This window comes from Capricornis sumatraensis, chromosome 15 (assembly GCF_032405125.1).
Source record: "Capricornis sumatraensis isolate serow.1 chromosome 15, serow.2, whole genome shotgun sequence".
In the NCBI taxonomy this organism is placed as follows: domain Eukaryota; kingdom Metazoa; phylum Chordata; class Mammalia; order Artiodactyla; family Bovidae; genus Capricornis; species Capricornis sumatraensis.
In genome coordinates, this window is record NC_091083.1 from 15,782,717 (window position 1) to 15,804,997 (window position 22,281).

The 22,281-nt window shown below is 44.7% G+C and overlaps 1 protein-coding gene and 1 pseudogene across 1 annotated transcript in view; one reads left to right on the top strand and one right to left on the bottom strand.

The window, feature by feature from the left end:
* Positions 1–22,281, bottom strand: part of ITIH5 (inter-alpha-trypsin inhibitor heavy chain 5) — an 81,373-nt gene that overhangs the window by 31,605 nt on the left and 27,487 nt on the right. Inside the window, exons 5-7 of the mRNA XM_068987210.1 lie at positions 20,549–20,799; positions 3,841–4,010; positions 3,007–3,123 (exon numbers count right to left, since the gene is read on the bottom strand). Of these exons, the coding sequence (XP_068843311.1) occupies positions 3,007–3,123; positions 3,841–4,010; positions 20,549–20,799 (538 nt within the window). The remainder of the gene's footprint in view (positions 1–3,006; positions 3,124–3,840; positions 4,011–20,548; positions 20,800–22,281) is intronic.
* LOC138091590 (dynein light chain 1, cytoplasmic-like) lies at positions 7,364–7,950 on the top strand (annotated as a pseudogene).

Consider the following 22,281-nt stretch of genomic DNA (forward strand, 5'->3'; position numbering starts at 1 on the left):
ATTTTTTTTTAATTGAAAAAAAAAACACATTTTCAACTCAAATGATCCTTACAATTCCTTATAGATCAATTGTTCAAGAACTTACTCAGTAGCAACTATGTGCTGAGATTGTGATAACTACAGTGAAACATCTCAGGCCCATCCCGAAGGGAGCCAAGAACATTTGGATAAGAATGCAAGAAAGACGCTTCGTGGTCTTCACAGCATTCAAGGGACCCATTCCAAATGTCTGGTGTTGCCAAGCCCGTAGACACATCACCAAAGCCTTTTGCTTGGGGCAAATTTTCCTCTTCACCAGGGAACGTGATACTGCGTACAGACTCCACTGAGAGCCAGCTAAGCTGCTCACTCAGGGCTGTGGCCTTAGAGAAGCTGAGAGCTGCTTAAAGACTCAGTGGTTTTCAAAACCACTTAAGGTAGCCACAGGCTTTAGAAATTTCCTGGAGGCTTCTGACGTGTTTGGCTGGTCTAAGGCGGTTCTCCTTGGAAAGAGGCCATGCTGTGGTTTAAAAGCCAGCAAGACTGCAGGCCAGATGCTCAGCGCCTAGCAAGGAATGGAGTTTCCTACCCAGGAATGAAGCCCCACTGCAGTGTTCCTGCCTGGAAAATGCCATGGACAGAGGAGCCTGGTAGGCTACAGTCCACGGGGTGGCAAAGAGTCAGACACGACTTAGTGACTAAACAACACTGAATCCAAGAACGAAGGGAGAGGGGAGGATAACAAATAGGGTGACATCTATCCTTCCTCTGCTCTTGGCAAGGAAATCCCTCCTCCTGAGATGCAGCTTTTGCCATGGAGTCTTGAAACGTCAAGGCACTGACCTTGTAGGCACCTGCACGCCTATCACTGCACACGAGGAGGCTGCCTCATCACTGTGTTACTCGCCCTGAGACCCCATAGTATCTTGGTTTGATTCATGGCCTTCAGGGTCAGACCTGGCTTGAAAGCCTGGCCCTCCCTGCCATGTACTAGCTGTTATCTGCTCCTGCAAAGCGCCAGTCTCTCCATCAGTAAAATGGGGATGACAGCTAAATTATTATAAAGATTAAATATCCCTTAATTCAACAATCCATGTAATACCCTTAGCAAAACGCCTCAGCATACTGAAGATGCTCTAGGGACCTCCCTGGTGGTTCAGTGGAGGAGCATCTGCCTGCCAGTGCAGGGGACACAGCTGTGGTCCCTGCTCCAGGAAGACAGCCCATGCTGTAGAGCAACGGAGCCCACGGGCCACAGCTGCTGAGCCTGTGCTCTCCAACAAGAGAAGCCGCTGCAATGAGAAGCCCGCACACCACAGCAAAAAGCAGCCTCCATCACCGCAACTAGAGAAAGCCTGAGCGCAGCAACGAAGACCCAGCACAGGCAAGAAAAACAGGAGACGAAGGAGTCAGCAGGCTGATACAAGAACGCAATGCTGAATAACAACGAGAATCTGGCTTACGGGGTATCCTCCTCTAATACCAGTTAGAAATTATACTTACCTATCCTTCAAAAAAAAAAAAAAGGGCTAAAGCAAATCCTTGCATCAGATTTTGGAATGTAGTTTTCACTATTTTGGGGTAGGGCAAAATCAGACATCATGGAAAAAAGATCAGTATGTTATACTGGGAATTCCTTGGTGGTCCAGTGGTTAAGACTCTGGGCTTCCAATTCAGGGGGCCCAGGTTCAATCTGCGGCTGGAGAACTAAGGTCTGAACAACCATGCAGCACATTGAAACAAAGAACATATATATACATACATGACACGTTAAAAAACGTGTGAACTAAATATTTACATATAAATGGCCAAAGTAACTACAAAGTGATGACTGAGAGAAAATATTTGCAATGGTTTACGAGCTAAGATCAAGTTCAATTCTATGCGGAGAGGCACTTAAAGGGGAAAACAGGGGACAAGGGGTCTCTAGGAGGTATGAGATGCTATTTTACTCATTAGACCACATATTCATTGTTAATTGATAAAAACTGATAAATTAAGAAAGAAAATCTAAGAGGCCTAATTTTTTAACGTTGAGATATTTGAACGTTGAGATATTTGTTGGTATGGCAACCTGCAGTTCTTTCTGTTTTCCATTCTGTAAGCTGGAAATATAAATGCAAATCTGTGACATTTCCAATACCAGAGTAAGACAAGGAATAGCTTTTTCCTGTGGTTTGTGAAAAAAAATGTAGATGGCTACATTTGGGTGGTAACTTAGTTTTTCAGCATAGATTACATGTCCCCGTAATGTCCCCCATGCCTAGAATGCTAAGGTTCTTCCTAAGTACTGTGAGAATATGAGTCCTGAATTGTGCTGTGCTATACTTAGTCACTCAGTCATGTCCAACTCTGTGACCCCATGGACTGTAGCCCGCCAGGCTCCTGGGGAATCTCCAGGTAAGAACACTGGAGTGGGTGGTCATGCCCTCCTCCAGGGGATCTTCCCAACCCAGGGATCGAACCCAGGTCTTCCACATTGCAGGTGAATTCTTTTACTGTTTGAGCCACCAGGAAAGCCCAAGAATACTGGAATGGGTAGCCTATTCCTTGATCTTCCAGACCCAGGAATAGAACCGGGGTCTCCTGCATTGCAGGAAGATTCTTTACCAGCTAAGCTACCAGGGAGTCCTGAATTATTGAGATACAAGTCTTTGGTTCTAACCACAGGCCAAGGGGCTGCCAATGACTTTATTCTGTTATTCTCAATGGACACCATCACTGAACAGAATTATTCCATCCACAATGGTGCTCTTCAGGGGCCTCTTCATTGTATTCTTATCTCACTCACATTATCCCCCAGTTCCCCTTATTTCAAGGTGTTTCTGCAGCCCTCTGCTTTCCTAAAACCCCCATGCTGAAATGACAGTTCATGTCAGTGGCTTCCCTGAATCTGTTCAGGAATGTTCCCCGCAGGCAGGAACAGATGAATGGTAAAGCGGACATTTCGCATCAGTTGAATCCTGTTCACTGAGAACAGCACTATTCTCGACAAACGTGAAAGAGGAAAAAGTAGCCCGGACTCACCTGGCGGAGTTTGGTTCCCACCATGGAAGCGCTGCTGTCAAGCACAAACACCACGTTCTTAGGTAAAGGCGGAAGGTCTTTGGGGGCAAAATAGTGCACAAAATAGCCGTCTAGAACCTGGTGGAGGGAAGAGAAAGTAAAATTGATGGTGCCCAGATTAGGTAGCAAAACAAACCAAAATGGAGATTCCATGGAACGTCTAAAAGTCACAGACAGCATGAAACAGGGTCTTGGGCCAGATGCCGCATCCAGAGCAGAGGCGTCCGTGGTCCTGACCCTCCAGCTACTTGCTAACTTAATTGGGATAAGGACAAAAGCATTCCTTAAAAATATATCGATTACACTGACTCCACTTAAATCATTCATGTCCTCTCGACCCTTGTCACTTGAGAATCCTGCTTCCTGCATCATCTGTTTCTTTTCCTAAGCATCTTTCATGTTCCGACATAAAGACTGCCTACATGCTGGATGCACATTAATACATTTTGATAATCCTACCCTGTCTCTGGAGAAGTATGACCTACAGGAAATTGAGTCACGGGCCAGTTTCTCTAAATTGAAAAGATGAACTAAGTTCTAATTTCATCTAAAGCACCTCAGGGAAAATTAGGTTATAGGTTTCATTTGCCTCTAGATTACTGAAGCAGGAAATAGATATCCCCAGCCTCTAGCAAGGGAACATCACTGGTGGTCTCAGAGACACATTGGGGTTAAAGCAGATTTCCTAAGAATCGGGAGTTCTCACTCTCTCAGGTGAGTACTGAAATTCCTCATTCTGGGTCTAACTAAAAGTGTCATGCAACTAATGAGAGACAGCAACAACAAACCCGTTACCTGGATGTCCCCAATGCTCTGTTCCCTATTGACATCATATCTAACGATGAAATCTCCCAAAATGCCATTCTGGGCGATCTTGGCTTGCTGGACCACACTAGGCTTAAAAACAACTTTGGCAAAAGTTTCATTTTGGTTGATAACAGTAGAAGGAGGTGGCCCAGAATCATCTGTAGGCAAGATAGAAACATAACAAATAACTGAACATATAACTTTTTCTGAAAAGAAACAAGATCTATTTTGCATGGACACAGAAAGTTAGCCTTTATTTTATTTCAGGTTTGCATTTCAGATGAACTCCCAAAACTTTGTACTGGTAATAAATCTCAATGCATGAGATATGTTAGCTTGCATTTCATCCCTATGTCTTCTTCTAAATCCTTTCTTACAAGAATTTTAAAAACACACAAAAGGAGAGAAAATAGTAAAGTGAACTCTCATGGAACCATCATCTGACCCAACAATTATCAACATTTCACCAGTCTTATTTTATCTGTTTTTATGGATCCTCTCACCATTTGTTTTTAATCCTTTGAATGTGCCACATGGCATGTGGGATCTTAGTTTCCTGACCAGGGATGGATCCTGTACCCCCTGTATTGGCAACACAGAGTCTTAAGTCAGTGGACTACCAGGGAAATCTCCCTCTCACCATTTTTGTTTTTGCTAGAATTTTAAAACAAATCTGAGGCATCATATTTCATCTATAAATGCTTCTTTGTGCGTGAGTGCATTTGTGAAGTGCATAAATATTTCAGCCGTGTCTGACTCTTTGCGACCCAATGGACTGTAGCCCACCAGGCTCCTCTGTCCATGGGATTCTCCAGGCAAGAATACTGGAGTGGGTTGCCATTTCCTCCTCCAGGGGATCTTCCTGACCCAGGGACTGAACCTGCACCTCTTAAGTCTCCTGCATTGGCAGATGGGTTCTTTACCACGAGGGCCACCTGGGAAGCGCAAAATACTTCTTTATGTATCTGTACAAGAACTTTTTTCAGCGTAACCACAAAACTGGCATGACAAGTAACAAAATCAATGCTTTGTGCTTTAATATCATCAAATACTCAGCTTGTATTTAAAGTTTCCTGATTCTCTGGAAAATATCCTAGAATGGCAGCTTTTTTTGACTCAGGATCATAACAAAGTCCCCACATCACCTTTGACTGATATTTCTGAAATCTCTCTTAATCCACAAATGTCCCCTCTCTCTACCCTTTTACTAATGCTACATATACATCTTGTGAAATGACGATTCTCTCTTCCATGGAGTTTCTCACATTCTGTATGTCATGATGGTTTTCCTGTCCTGTCTTTTGGTCCCCTGCTCTCCTGGTCCCCAACTATGGCTTGAACATAGCGTCACAGGGAGCAGAAAATGTACCAATGCCCAGGCCAAGCGCTCATTTAACTGTTCTGGGACACAGCTGGGGGGTCGGGTCTTTTCAATTCCCCCCGTGATCTAACGCTCAGTCAAGCTTGAGGCTCCCAGCTCAGTCCCCTGCACCTCCTTGTGTTCGGTGGGTAGAGCTAGAGGCGGGTTAGATTCAGGTTCAGTGCTGTGGACAAGAGTACGTCCTGGTGATGCTGAGTCCTTACTTCCTTATCCCATCAGGTAGTACGCGATATCCAGTTGTCTGCTTCTAGTTTCAGTAAGAAAGCAATGGCACCCCACTCCAGTGCTCTTGCCTGGAAAATCCCATGGATGGAGGAGCCTGGTGGGCTGCAATCCATGGGGTCGCTGAGGGTCGGACACGACTGGGCGACTTCACTTTCACTTTTCACTTTCACGCATTGGAGAAGGAAATGGCAACCCGCTCCAGTGTTCTTGCCTGGAGAGTCCCAGGGACGGGGGAGCCTGGTGGGCTGTCGTCTATAGGGTCGCACAGAGTTGGATACGACTGAAGTGTTTTAGCAGCAGCAGTTTCAATAAGAGCGCTGGGCGGTTCTGATCACCCAGGAGGAAGTTCCTCATCAGTCTCTCCCTTAGCAGATTTATCAGTCACTGGTGATGTTTGTTCACTGTTTCATCAGAGTCGCAGAAGGGCGGTTTCTGAGGCTCTCACTCCTTCCACACGCAATTCTTCCATAAGGAGCGTGTCTCCTTCGTCAGACATTTGGTTCTCATAACGTGCTGCTTGTCCAGAAGGTTTATGACTCTTTAAAAAAAACATCACCCAAAGCCTTCCCCAGCACGAAACTTAGGATGTAAATTAAAATTCCAGGAAGAGGAAGAAATAAATGATTTTTTCCTGTGATTTAAGTAAAATGAGTGAGATGATATATTAAGCAAAGAACAATCTCGTTTACTCTAACTTTCATGTCCTTCAGTAAGACACACTACGGAGAATTATTTCACAGACTACCCACCTCTGTAAATCCAATCAATACTGTGTCTATGTTGAGCAACTAGCTTTTTGAGATTTGCATGCATTATGAAGAATAGGAAAATGAGGAATTCCTAAACATCAGTATGTGGAGACTTTTAATCCAGATACTGAATCAAAGGCTGGCTTGAAATTGCTGCAAAGCATCAGATTCTCTTTTTAAATCTATTCAAGTTGATACCGTGGAGTAAACTGACCAACAATTTTCCATCCTTAATTAGCAAAACGAAAAAGGAAATGAGGCATCATTTGCCCATGATAATTTGTGTCTAAGAATAAACTTCCTCCTGCTAAGGGCTTATTAGACAAAAGTCAAAGGAACTTTAAACATTTCCCTCACCAAAAGAGACAATTAATTTTAAGAGACCATTTAGGTGTAACCTTAACAGGAACCACAAGGCAGAACTGATTCTTCTATTATTTATACTTACCAAGGGCAGGAATTTCAGGACTGATGGAGAGGTAGCAAACAGGGAAGTCTGTTCTTGCAGAAAGTCAGTTGTAGGTAAGAGAATACCTCCAACAGACCTGCTCATGTGAAAAAGGTGCTGGGAAAATCTCCAGGGGACCATGAAGAGTGCCAGCCTGTGTTCTCTAGAGTCATCTCTCACTGATGATTACTGCTCAAGCACTAAGAGTGAGAGGTATAAAAATACCCTAGCTAAGAACTTGAGATCACAGGTGAGTCACAAGGACCTGTGCTTGAAACTGGGTCCACCTGTTATCTATGAGATTTGGGGCAGGTTACTGAGCCCTAGTTATCTCATCTGTAAAATGGATTAGTGGTCTACCAAACACACTCTTGGGAGAAGGCAATGGCACCCCACTCCAGTACTCTTGCCTGGAAAATCCCATGGATGGAGGAGCCTGGTGGGCTGCAGTCCATGGGGTCGCTAAGAGAGACACGACTGAGCGACGTCACTTTCACTTTTCACTTTCATGCACTGGAGAAGGAAATGGCAGCCCACTCCAGTGTTCTTGCCTGGAGAATCTCAGGGACGGGGGAGCCTTGTGGGCTGCTGTCTATGGGGTCGCACAGAGTCGGACACGACTGAAGTGACTTGACAGGCAGCAAACACACTCTTGACATGGTTGTGATGTGATGTACTTAGCACCATTCTGATTCATAGGGAGCAATCATGCTTGCTAATGTTATCATCAACCAGAAACAGGTACAAAATAGAAGTGCCGGTGAATTAGACGTGAAACAATACATCGTGTCAAACTTGGGACACTCTAAGAGAGGAAGAGGAAAGAACTGCTACTGGCAACATGGTTGAATCAGAGTCATTCTGAGTGAAAACATAAGATACAGAAGAAAGTAGTCACTATTTCCATTTACACGAAGCTCCGGAGCAGGCAAAACTCACAGCAATTGAAAGAGCGTACTGGGGCCCCTCTCCGCACGTGTGAGCCTCACCAACCCCTCCTGCAGAAGACTGTCGCAGCCGGCCAGCTCCTGCTTCTTGGTGACCCAAAGGCCGTGATCAAGAATGCTGCTATGTCAGAGGAGATGCGACAGGACTCAGTGGGGTGTGCTGCTCAGGCACTGGGTGATATAATATGCAGAAGGGCATCGCGGCCCGTATTAAGAAGGAGTGTGGCAAGAAGCACAACCCCACCCGGCGCTGCATCGTGGGGAGGAACGAGCTATGTGACACATGATGCCAAACACTTCATGCACTTCTCCCCGGGCCAAGTGCCCGTTCTGTTCAAATCTGGTTAAAAGCATGGACCGTGCCACACACCCAGCGATCCATCCAAAAAGCAGGACTGCAGCCTCAACTCCGAATTCCAGAGACTGAAGTCTTCAGCCTTGCCTAGGGGAACCCCTCCACCTTTGAACCTTTATTGTGTTTTGTTCAGGGCATTCTCTGTACTAGGTTGCTGTGATTACAACGCAATGAGCAAAACAGCTTACATTTGTATTTATTTTCTATTTCACACCTGTCTTCCCCATGTTTTTTCTTTTCAAAATGCATTCCTTTAAAGAAATAAATCTGTTGGAGAAGAAAAAAGAAAGAGTGTACTGTTTCCTTTGGGGAGGGTAAACACTGACCAGGAAAGAGGATAAGGGGACATTTTGGGGTGCTGAAAATACTCTACAGCCTGACTTGAAAGTAACTGCTGGGTGTGTGTGTATATATATATGTATATATGTAAAACTTCCTTAAGCGACACACATAAGGTTTATACACTTGATTGTATGCATACCCCAATTTTTAAAAAAATTTAAACTTGTTGAAAGTTGCATAGCACAAGAGCCTGAATAAGTAACTCCCAGGATGGAACATAGTATTATTTGTCAAGTGGACCTCTGTCTTAGGGTAAATCTTTTTCTGTGGGCATTTATACATTCACAGTAATACTTGGTGGCATTACACAGTGTAATAGCTGGCAGAATGAGGTCCAGGGACAGAGGTCCAGGGAAACAATTTCTTGTGCAGCGTCCCTAAGTGTGCATGCTCAGTTGTATCTGACATTGTAAGCCCATGGACTGTCGCCGCCAGACTCCTCAGTCCGTGGAATTTTCCAGGCAAGAATACTGGAGTGAGCTGCCATTTCCTTCTCCAGGGAATCTTCCTGACCCAGGGATCTGAAACCAGGTCTCCTGCACTGCAGGCAGCCTGCGGCTTGGCAGGCAGATTCTTTACCAACTGAGCCACCAGGGAAGCCCTCCGCGCCCCTCAGCTCTGAGAAAGGTGTCCTGTTGGCAGAGGTACTTTCACACTCGTCTCTCCAGCAGTGCTCCAGCAAGCCCCAGATGAGTTCAGCTCTACTGTGGCTTTGGACCAGCAGCCATCACCTGGGAACTTGCTAGAAACACAAGTTCTTGGGCTCGTCCCAGAAACCTGGAGTCAGAAACGCTGCAGGTGGGACCCAGGGGTCCGTGTTTTCACAAGGCTTCCCAGGTGATTCTGGTTCCTGCACAGACAATGGCAGTGTGCCTTTGACGTATGTGAGTGGGCGGCACTAGATTCTCTGTAACCTTCCAAGTTGACACAGATGAGATTTTACTCTCTTTACACTGTCAAGGGGAACAAGCCAGTCAATCCTAAAGGAAACCAAACCTGAATACTCACTTGAAGGACCAATGTTGAAGCTGAAGCTCCAATACTTTGGCCACCTGATGCAAAGAGCCAACTCATTAGAAAAGACCCTGATGCTGGGAAACACTGAAGGCAGAAGAAGGGGACGATAGAGGATGAGATAGTTAGATGGCATCACTGACTCGATGCACATGACTTTGAGCAAGCTCCAAGAGACGTGAAGGACAGGGAAGCCTGGCATGCACAGTCCATGGGGTGGCAAAGAGTTGGACACGACTGAACAACGCTGTCAGGACGTACCTACCATTTCATGTTCCAAGTCTTTCTTGTTGAAATGGTCTTTACAATTACCCTGAATTAATACCATTCATAGTTGAATGAAAGCACCAAGGATTAAAAAGTATAATTTCTCTCTTCATAATCAATTTGACTAGCCTCTTTGATATAAGCCATGAGAAAGGATAGTGTATTATTATTTTAGTTTCCTACTGACCTCTGATGTTTACTGTGCGTGATGAAAATTCATGAGATTCCTCTAAATGGGCTTCTTTTATGTGCTCAAAGAGTGGGTTGATTCCCAAGCGGGTTGTTCACCAAGAAGCCCAGTTCCTGAGGTTGACCTCCACCCACTTAGTATCAGACAGTCAATGTGACTCAAAGAATTTTCCACTACCTATCAAAAAAAATAATAAAGGCCCACTGGGAAAAATTCCAGAGAAGTATTTCTAGAACATAAAATCCTCTTTTTATTAGAGAAAGAAAAAAAATCAATGAGGCTGCCCCTAATGACTGACCAAGATCGAAAAGCAGAATAGTACTATTTAGCTTTTCTTGCGTGTGAACAGGGGTCCTGCTGCCCGCCGCAAAATTGGAAGCACAGTGAGCTAATTTATTAGCAGGGCCCTCAGCAATCATGGGATGCGTCCTAAACGTAATGAAGAGTGCAAGGGAACAGGTTGGGAGCAGATGAAGAGAATGAGAATCTGACCTGCTTTTCTAAGGAGGACCCACATATCCTGGCTTGTCCTGCTTCACACCCACTTGGTCAGGGTTAGCAGAGAACTTCATGATTCCTCTGAATTGGAGGAAGCTGTGTCTTCTCATGCCATCTCCCTGTTTTCACCCAAGCAAGAGTGGTCTCCTGCAAGATGACCTTCACGGGCACAGGACTGCCTCTAGGGCAACCCCTGAAGATGCACCGACTGGTCTGTCTCCACCCACTCTGCCCTGCTTCTCAGATCATCAGCATCCCCACAAGGCCTTCTTCCTGTCTGAAGTCCCATATTTTTTAACTGGAAAATATGTGTTTTTTAGAACGCATACAATATCAAGTGAAGTGGGCTCCAGGGTTTGATAAGACTCAAAAGACTGACTTAACATCTCTGAGCCTTAGTTCCATGTCTTTTAAATCATGGTCAGAATTAAATGACATCACATCTGAAAGGAACTGAGGATGGTGCTGTTGCTAAGTCGTGTCAGACTCTTTGCGACCCCCTGGACTGTAGCCTGCCAGGCTCCTCTGTCCATGGGGTTTCCCAGGCAAGAATACTGGAGTGAGTTGCCATTCCCTTCTCCAGGGGATCTTCCTGACTCACAGATCGAGCCCGTGGCTCCTGCATTGCAGGTGAATTCTTTACTGTCTGAGCCACCAAGGAAGTCTCACCAGACATACAATAAATGCTCAATACGTACTAGCCCCCAGCTTCTTTCCCTCAAGAAGCACCTTGTTATTCTGTCTAGGATGAAAGGCAACTCATGAGAAAAAAAAGACATTTTGTTAACATATAGTTTACATTTTCCAGTAAGTAGCAGGTTTCTCTGCACCACTGAAAACTTAGTAAAAACACATATTCATTATTGGGAGGGGAAAAAGGCACATCATGTAGAACATTCATAACAGGGAATCCAACAATGTCTGGCTCAGTTGGTAAAGAATCTGCCTGCAATGCAGGAGACCCTGGGTTCGACTGCTGGGTCGGGAAGATCCCCTGGAGAAGGGATAGGCTTCCCACTCCAGTATTCTTGGGCTTCCCTTGTGGCTCAGCTGGTAAAGAATCTGCCTACAGTGTGGGAGATCTGGGTTTGACCCCTGGGTTGGAAAGATCCTCTGGAGAAGAGAAAAGCCGCCCACTCCAGTATTCTGGCCTGGAAAATTCCATGGACACAGACACGACTGAGCGACCTTCACTTTCACTTCACATACAGGGAACAACTCTTCCTCAAGAGTTCCCTGAAATTATATACAGAATTTGGCATGAAACTGTACATGTATACTTTTCTCTGGACAGATGTCTGAAGCTTTCACCAGATTCTCCAAGGAGCCTCTTAAGGTTAAGAACCACACACACAAGTGCTATGAAGTATTCCTATCCTTGGGACTTCCCTGGCGGTCCAGGGACAAAGACTCCCAATGCATGGGGCCTGGGATTCGAGTCCTGGTCGGGGAACTGGATCCCACATGCCACAGCTAATAGTCTGAGAGCTGCAGCTAAAGCTTCCATGTGCCACAACTTAAACCTAGCACAGCCACATAAACAAATAAATAATTTTTAAAAATTCCTATTTTCCTCATCGATTCTATCTTGTATGATAAGACATTGTTTATTTTGCATAAAGGGTGAAAAGTACAGGATGTTATTTACAGACAAACATTCCCCTCCTAGGCAACCACATGGTGGGGGAAAGGAAAGCCAGTTGCTATGTACAGTGTCTAAAGGTGAAAGAATTTAAGAGCAAAGAACCACAGTCAAGGTCATCAGCTGAACGCTACTCCCCTTTCGGTCAACTGATGGGGGATTTCCTGGCCTCTGTTTCCTGTGGTCCTTGGGTTTGCCCACTGTCAGGGAAAAGCAGCCAACACCTGGTGATTTTACAAAAGCATTTCCAAGCACTGTCTCATTTCCCCTTGGAAAAGAGGTTAAACTGCCTGTGTTTGTTTATGTCACCTGCTCACCTGGGCTCCAGTGGGGAGATTTCTTCAACAGAGGGAATGAATAATTGGGCAACTACCCTCCTGTCATCGACAAAAAGATAAATTCAGGCCAATCGACAGAGTGTTAACGGAAAAAGTGATGGGGATATAATTACACCATGGTGACTATGGTTAATAATACAGTAGTGCATATTTACGAGTTGCTAAGGGAGCCGATCTTAAAAGTTCTCATCTCACACATACACACAAATTCTCTAACTGTGTATGGTGAGGGATGTCACCTAGGTTCACTGCGATCATCATTTTGCATCATATACAAATATCAAATCAGACATAGAAAACAAACTTATGGTTACCAAAAAGGAAGGGGAGAGGGATAAATCAGGTGTTTGAGATGAACATGCTGCTGCTGCTGCTGCTGCTGCTAAGTCACTTCAGTCGTGTCCGACTCTGTGTGACCCCATAGACAGCAGCCCACCAGGCTCTCCCGTCCCTGGGATTCTCCAGGCAAGAACACCAGAGTGGGTTGCCATTTAAAATGGGGTGTCTCCGATGGCTCAACAGTAAAGAATTTGCTTGCAATGCAGGAGATGTGAGTTTGATCCCTGGTTCAGGAAGCTTCCCCTGGAGGAGGAAATAGCAACCCACTCCAGTATTCTTGCCTGGGAAATCCCACAGATAGAGGAGCCTGGCGGGCTACAGTCCACAGGGTTGCAAAAGAGCTGAATGCAACTTAATGACTAAATAGAAACAATATATATATAATAAACAATCAAAAAGGATCTCTACTTAATATTCTGTAATAAACTATATGGAAAAGAATCTGGAAAAGAACGTGTGTGCGTGCTAAGTCACTTCAGTCATGTCCGACTCTTTGTGACCCCATGGACCGGAGCCCGCCGGCTCCTCTGTCCATGGCAAGAATACTGGAGTGGGTTGCCATGTCCTCCTCCAGGGGATCTTCCCGACTCGGGGATCAAGCCCATATCTCCTATGATTCCTGCATGACAGGTGGATTCTTTACCCCTGAGCCACTGGGCAAGTCCCTGAGAAAGAACAGATATGTGTATATGTAAACTGAATCACTTTGTCGTACACCTGAAACTAACACAGAGTTGCAAATCAAATACATGTCAATTAAAGAAAAACACTGTTGTCAATTTTTAAAAACTGCCCACTCTAAGTTCTTCCAGGGCAGTGACGATGGCGGTGGACATCTGTAGCACGGAGCAGGAACACGGTGAGGACTCGCTGTGAGCTCTTGGAACGTTTAACGTGGACACGGCTCAACACGTCGGCACATACTCGGGCAGGTGGACGGAGGGACCCTTCAAGAGGGACATCTTGAAAGTGTTTTGATCGGTGTGGCAGTGCTCTAGCTGAAACAGGGCACATGCTTCCACCTCTGGTTTCAGTCACACCTGTGGCAGACAGCGCCATTTGCCCGGACAACATCCCACCTCGTATAGCAAACTAACACAGCGGGGAAAAGGAAGAAGCAGAGTGAGGTTTCCTGAAGAAGAGGAGGATGCTCGCCAGTATTAAGTGAAACAGAGAAGGTCACCCTCCCGGGTGGCTCCGAGCCATCCTGTTCACAGCCGACCCCCACCCAGCTACAGCCGACAACCAAACAGAGGAGACAGCATGGGTCCCCTCCTATTAGCATTAAAAACAAAACAAAACAGATCCTACTGTGGAGCCAAATGATTCATACATCAGTGATTTCTGCACCGAACAATGTTGGAAACCCTCGCATAACAGCCAGATTGCCTCCTGGCAAAGGTGCAGAGGCCACGCGGGGCCATACCCTTCCAGCTGCAGCCTGGAGACTGGGTCCCAGGGAGGGACACACACCAGCGGGGAACCGGAGCTGGGGGTGAACCGTTAGTCACAATGCAGCCTTTAAAAGTGCAGGGTGGCCAGATTCAGCGAAGAAAAAGGATGCCCTGTCACATCTGAATTTCAGATACACCACCAGTGACTTTCTAGGATAAGCATGTCTCAGATACTGTACGGGACACATTTACCTGGAGTTTCAAATTTAAACCCAGCATCCCCTCTTTTATCTGACATTCTGGAAAAGGGAGGGATCTACATTCTTGTAACAAGTCTTCTGGAACCAAACTCTGCCTCCGAATCCCTCCTTCACAACAGAATAAGAGCCATACCCAAGATCTGGAGAACTTAACCAACTTAAACCAGGAAGGGGGCGACAGAGGATGAGGTGGTTGGATGGCATCACTGACTCAAGGAACATGAGTTTGAGCAATCTCCAAGAGATAGTGAAGGACAGAGAAGCTTGGCATGCTACATACAGTCAGTCCAGGGGGTCGCAAAGAGTCGGACACAACTTAGCAACTGAGCAACAACAAACCAGGAAGGTGTTGAAAACCCAATGGCATCTTCATTGCTGACAGTTATTTATTCTTAAATTCTTTTAACAAATACTTACTGAGCACCCATTCTATGGCAGGCACCATGCTAGGTGCCTCCATTTCAATCCTGAGAGCCATCACAGCAAACGGCAGGGTCAGGAGGTTAACAGACCAAACAAAGGGAAAGAAAAATTTGATTTTTAAACAGATTCAACCAACTCCTCACTGGTGTCTACAGATACACAAGACACTGTAGACACATACAAGTCTAGCCGACAGTCAAAGGTGACTTGAGCTTGCAGGACTCAAGACTGGTCATTAATTTATCCTCAAAGACCCCGGCAGAGTCAACAATCTCATCTTCCAACATCAAAGGTAATGAAACTGTATTTTGAGTGGTTCTTTTCTTTCTAATGAAGCTTTCTTGGTTCTTAGGATTATTTTATGGGAAGCTGACCTAGGAGTGATACAATTAAAAAGCAAGCTGTAGGCTGAGTTCCTGGGCAGGTAAAGGATAAAGGGCACACACTGCTTGCAGAGCACTTGGTGGGGGCTGGGAGTCGGGGGGAGGGGCGTGGGTATGGGTTCTAAAAACCTAAAGCATCATTTTTTTTCCCCAAAAAAGATACAAGTGAACTTACATACAAACCAGAAATATACCCACAGACATGGAAAACAAATTCAGGGTTACCAAAGGGGGAAAGGTGGGGTAAGAAGAAATAAAGGAAGAAATAAATTAGGAGTCTGGGATTAACATATACTACTATATACAGGCTTCCCTGGTGGCTCAGACAGTAAAAAATTTGCCAGCAATACAGGAGACCCCAGTTTGATCCCTGGGCCAGGAAGATCTCCTGGAGAAGGGAATGGCAACCCATTCCAGTGTTATTTCCTGGAGAATTCAATGGACAGAGGAGCCTGGCTGGCTAAAGTCCGTGGGGTCACAAAGAGTCAGACACGACTGAGCGGCTAAGCACACACAGTACATAAGGGAAAAGGATCTGAAAAAATAGATACACGTGTGCGTATAACTGAGTCACTTTGTTGTGCACCGGAGTGACACAACATGGTAAATTAACTATACTCCAACTTTTTTAAATGGTTAAAAATTAATGAATGACAGTAATTCATCTAAAAAAGCTGCTTCTATAGGTCAGGATCCTAACAGAGTTCATGTCCATACATTCTGCTGGGAGGTCCAAAGTAAGGCTCCTAACATTTACCAACTGTCAAAACCACCTGGGGTGCTTTGAAAAATGCAGCTGTCTGAAGAGAGACAGAAAGTGGATTAGTGGTTGCCTGGGGCTGAGGCTGGAACAGGGAGTGACTGCAAAGAGGCACAAACATCTTTTCGGGGTGATAGGAATGTTCTAAACTTGGATTGGGCTGATGGTTGCGCAACTTTGCAAGTGTACAAAAATCACTGAGTTACAAGACTTAAAATGAGTCAATTTTATGCTCAGCCTCAATAAAACTGCTTTTTTAAAAGAGCAAAGAACCGGACTTCCCTGGTGGTCCAGTGGTTAAGAATTTGCCTGCCAATGCAGGGAACAAGGGTGCAATCTCTGGTCTGGGAAGATCCCACATGCCCCGGAGCGACTAAGCCGGTGAGCCGCAGCTATTGAAAACCGCATGCCTAAAGCCCATGCTCCACAACAAGAGAAGCCACAGCAACGCGAAACCCGGACACCACCACTAGACCCCGTTCACCAAAACCAGAGAAAGCCAGACACAGCCATGAAGACCTAGCAAAGCCGAAAGTAAATGAGTAAAAATTTTAAAAAGAAATAAGCAAAGAATGTAAAGGATAGACTATGCGAGTCACAGAGCCACATCTGGTTAGTGGTAGGAAAAATTCTGAGCATTATTCTTGAGCATTACAAATAAATAAATGAAAAGCATTCATGAAATTTTCAGTTTCTCGTAGAATAGACTCAGAATATCACACCTCAAAATACAGTTATTGAGGCCTCAACCCGGGTAAATTCTAATTCAAGTGTTTGAGTAAGGATTCAGTCATCTGTTTTTGTTTTTGTTTTTTTTAACGTCTCCAGGAGACTCTAGGGTATAGCCAGGTTTGAGCATCACTGATATAAAGCTAAAGGAGGTGAAAAAGGCAAGGTACCTTATTTCTAATATTGTTTATCTCATTTTGTTTTACTCTGAGCCATCAGGGATCTGATCATAAAAGAAAATTTTATGGCCCCAACCAGTTTTTTGTTTTGCTTTGGTTTTTTGGTGGGGTTTTTGTTTTGTTGTGTTTTTTTTTGAATCATGGAAAGGGCAGTGATTCAGGTGCCATAGGACCACAAGAAGTCTGAGATTTTAATCTAGAGAGTGAAGTAACCAGCTTTAAACCAGTCACAAAGGTGGAATATTTATCCAGGTTATAACGTAAGATCGTCAGACATCCAGGGATGTTCCAGAAAAGAATTAATTTGAAATACTCCTGTTCCATTGAGCCCCCAAATCATCAAGTTACTGAGGGAGCAGGAAGCAGGGTGACAGAAGAGAGAGAGAGAGTGTGGTCTTGCACGGAACACCAATTTGTAACCTGTTAGAGTTTAAACCACACACACAAGTTAACTGCTTTAATAATCCAGAAAGTAGAATGCTTTGACTTGCAAATTACGTCTCACAGCATTGGCTTTCACACTGAGTCAAAGTTCATTCATTTATGGTTCAATAGCCATGGGCCCAACACATCAGACAAGGAAACTGAGGCAAAAGTAGGTTCCACAGCTTTTAGGCTTTCTCTTCTTTTTATGGACCTAGGGGGAGACATGGAATCTGAATTCACACCGCAAGTATTTTACAAAAGCTCCCAGGGAGGGCTGTCCTAGAAGTCTGGTGTGCACAAGCTGAGTCTAGTAGCTAGCACACGGTCATTCTTATCTAGAACTGCTTCCCTAACGACATCAGTGGGTCCAGTGGATAGAGGTTTGCTCAGAGAGCATCCAGAAGTCTGACCTCAGAGGCCCGCGCTGGCTCCAGTCCACATTCACACGCTCGCAGCCCACGTCCTGGTCTCAGTTCTATTCTAGCTGCGTCTCCGCCCGGGTGCTTTCGGAACACACGCAACAACATCCAGGCACAATCACAGCATCCTGTGCCTCTGGCTCCTTCCTGCAGCGGCTGTTTTGCAGGAACAGAGGCAGCTGAGCTCTGGACCGACTGAGGAGCAAAAAGGGCCCCAGTCCACCGCACCTGGCCCAGGGAACGGCCTGTGAGATCTCCTGCTCTGTAAGGCCAGATATCTGGTCTGGTGCAAAGAGCCAGGAAAACAATTTTCTTAAAAATAAACAAATTCCCAGGAGATCAATGGTCTGGAAACATTCCTCAGAGATTCCCACAGGCCCTGCTGATAAGCAGTGAGCAACTTTACAAACAACCATCAGGATTCAGACCTACCCCTTACAGGACGACCCACACACCAGCACACAGACACATCTCGGAAGAGGCATGGTGGTTCTGAACCCGACAGGACGCAAGGCACTTCATTTCTATAGCAGGATGACCATCCTTCCCATGTGGGATAATTTCCTGATCAATTATGATTAGGAAAAAATGAAATTTTAAAATATTCTTTGTTATTAGTTTAGGTGTGTATTTTTTTTGTTTCTCTTTTCCCTTTCCTTCTCTACTTTGCAGACACCTAATCAGCTATCTACTCTTTAAAAGGCATAGTGTTTAATACCGTACAGAGGCACTTTCCTGGTGGTCCAGTGGCTAAGACTCCATGCTTCCAATATAGGGGGCCTTGGTTCCATCCCTGGTCTGGGAACTAAGATCCCACATGCCACAATTAAGACTGGATGAAGCTAAATAAATAAATGATAAATATTTTTTTAAAAAACTATTACAAGGCGACAAAGGTTAATCTGACAAAGTCCTGTTTCAAAATCACTTATGATCTAATAGGAGAGATAAGATTTACAGAGGAAAAACTAAACAGAAGGGAACTGTAATAATGATGATGATTAAGATTTTACTCGGCACGAAAGCTTCTCAATGACCCTGAGAGACAGTTATAATCCTTATTTACAGATGTGTAAGCTGAGTCTCACAGGGCCCAAGTCATTTTTTTCAAGGATATTAACTCTTAACTGATCACAAATCCATTAACCCTACCCATGGTGACCTCAATGATCTAAGAATGATGTCTTTTATCTCATATCATTTCTGAATGTCAGGTCTCTTGACAATATCTTTAACTTTTTGATGAGATCTGGACAAATTGCAAACTCATTGCTTGGAGTTAACTTCTAATAAAGACCTGCATCCATGCTCCAGTCTTTGAGAGCAAACTACCCCTCTCATCCAGAATCGTTCACTGAACTGCGTGCTGGGGGCACAACTAGGTTCCATACCGTTTACTCTCCCCACCAACAGCTCCAGGTCTTCACTATTTTCGCCTCAAGTAAGATAAACGACATTCTCTCATTCCTTGTGTCAACTCATTTCTCTTGTTTCCTTGCAAACTCATCCGTAAATATTCTCGTACGAGAAGGCTTCTTGGGCGACTCGGCACCCTCCTTGCAGTCACAGAGGTTGAACTCAGGTTCTGCGTTTTCTGTGATCTCTTATCACTCAGCCTTTCCCTTACCTCAGCATCACAGGTACCCAAAGTCTTGTCATTTTAACCCTGGTGCAATTTTGGGGGCACATCTGTTTCGTTATCCAACTTGACATTAGACCTTACAGATATATTTAGGATGAGGCCAAATGCAAGTGAACTATTAGTTGACGTTAATATAGCAATTAAATTAGATCGAATTTTTCATGATCATCTCAGCAAAGAGTGCTACTTAAAAAATTAAAATATGAGGGGACTTCCCTGGTGGTCCAGTGGTTAAGAACCCGCCTGCCAACCCAGAGGACATGGGTTCAATGCCTGGACCCGGAATGAAGATTCTACATTCCCTGGGGCAACTAAACCCTCTAGGAGCAACTACTGAAGTCTGCTCACCCTAGAGTTTACCATCTACAAGAGAAATCCAAGTACCACAACTAGATAAAGCCCACACGAAGCAATGAAGACCTAGCACAGTCCAAAATTAATTAATTAGTTAACTTTAAAAAAATTAAAATTAAAATTAAGAAAAACTCAAATTAAGAGATCCTGCTGATGAACACAAATGTCTTGTGTCTAAATCAAATTTTCAGTACATATTTTTCTCTAATTTTAGAAAGAATATAGCACATTATTTAGATGTTTATGTTAATGTTAAATGTTTGATTTGATAATACAGTATCTAAAAATAAGGTAAAATAAAACAGTATTAGAAAATGACCCGTCATCCCTCACCCATAAATGATGATTTTATATGACTTCCTGGACTTTGGCCAGCTTCACAGTTACCATATTTAACATTAAAGTGTACACACAAATGTGTCTCTTTTTTCCTTATTATATGACGAATTGTTTTTACAACCCCAATTTACTAATCACATCCATGTACTTGAATATTTAGGATGAAGGAATGCTTTTGCTACTACAAACATTATCAAACACGTTCATATATATAACCATCCCAACATTTTAGATGTCTCACCAAGGGTAGATTCCCAGAAATGACACAACTGTGAGAGATGATTAGAACATTGTAAAATCTCCTGATAGAGCATGGCTTAAAAAAAAGGCATTATTGGGACTTTACTGGTGGTCCAATGGTAAAGTATCTGCCTTGCAAATGCAGAGGACATGGGTTTGCTCCCTGGTCAGGGAACTAAGATCCCACATGCCTCGGGACAACTAGAGAGTCTGTGTGCCACCGCAAAAGATCCCGTGAACTGTAATCAAGACCCGATGCAGCCAAAGAAATAAAATGTCTTTAAAAATGCACAGGGCACCGTCTTTGCTTGGCTGCTATCCTTCAGATCCTTGCTTCACCCTGGGCCAGGACGGCAGGGGCACCATCTGCTTTAACGCCGGGACACCTGAGCGCACCCGCCAGCACCTCTCACCTGGGCCCCGGCCACTGCCCCTCTGCCGGCTGTTCTGCAGCCCCAGCACCTCCAGCTCCGCGATGCCTGACCTCTCCAGCACAGTCACCTCCACCATCAGCCGCCCCACCAGCTGCTGGGGTCGCACGCTGACCACGTGCTCGTACTTCCCCAGCCGTCTCTGCAGGAGCTCCTCGTAACTCAGAAGGAAGGCAGCCTTGTCCTTGCTGGGAAGCACCACAGAAGCTCTGAATGTCTCCGTCCCCTTCTCCCTGGAAGGAAGAGAAAAGGTGACGGGGGATTGGAGAAAGCCAGGTGCCCTCAAGTCCAAGACGGTCCCAGCCAAGCGCTCTGAGTGAGAACCCTCAGCATTCCCTACCAGCAAGCCACCAGCCACTGCAGCCGTCCCCACGATGCACCCTGAGGGGCTTCAGGATGGAGGGAAATGGGAGCCTGACCTATAGTTAGTTATAGGTTATAGTTCTAGGTACTTAAGGTGCATACCTAAGGACTCGTTTCAACAAGCCCAGACTCTCGTACCTTCCCAAACGCAGAAAAGCGCTAAAACCATTCACCTGAGACATCTGGATTTTTTCTGATCAGCAGTCATGTTCTGATGTTCGACTACATTTATTTTTCCGGTAGAACCTCCTCCGTATCCTAGTCCTCCCTTACCTCTCTGGAACAGTCCCTCAGAGCTGCCTGAGAGATGGTCTCCAGGGCTATAGTCCTCAAAAATGCCTCCAAGAAAACATAATCCTCAGCTTCCAGGTGGTGCATGACTTTTTCAGTCGACATTAGAAAGAAAAACTAGAATTTAGCTTTGGGAGGAGAAGCAAACGCCTCCACTAGAGGAAGGTTATATGGGTCCTAGGAATCCTGAAGAGCAGAGAGTTCAAAGACCATGGAACCCTTCTATTTCTTTCTCCCTGACGCAGACCTGAGGGGGCAAAGGGGAAGAGGACTGATACAGGTGACCTCAAGGAAAAACACACAGGGCCTTCCCCGGTGGCCCCGTGGTTAATACTCCGCACTGCCAACGCAGGGCTGCCGGTTTGATCCCTGGTCCAAGAACTGAGATCCCACATACCGCACGAGGCGTGGCCAAAATAAATCTGTGATCCAACTAAACATAACTGTGGCATGATTCTGAACAATTTGTGAAGTGTAAAAAACAATAATAATAATCCTCATAAAGCCCACACCATTTTCTCTAGACCCTGTGATCGTTTTTCTTCAAAAGGAACAGATAATTTTTTCAACTGGTCTAGCAGAGAAGGAAACAAATCTCAGTATACTAGGTGGCTCTGCAGTTAATGTTATTTACAGTCATTCAAAGTGAATTGACTTATTGGTCTTCAATGTTTGGATTCAGTTTATAGACAAAGAATTCAAATACCATGACAGATCAGAATTTAAATGTTGATAATTCTGACAACGCAAAAGTAAATGATTAAGTAGGAAAAGAAAAGGTCGGGTGACATGCAGGAGAGAGAATACTACCATTGAAGATAACAGGGCTCATCCAGGATGGTATAATTCTGCTTATACTGAAGAAGAAAAAAGAAATAATACAAAAATTTGGAATGCAGAGAGGAAGTGGGAGGATTATAAACCTGCTGAATCCTCTTTCTTGACAGCAGAGAATCAACAATAAACATCTGATTTTTATCAAGAAAATTTTTAAAAAGCAAGATTATAGTCAAAGTTACGGTTTTTCCAATAGTCATGTACAGATGTGAAAGTTGGACCAT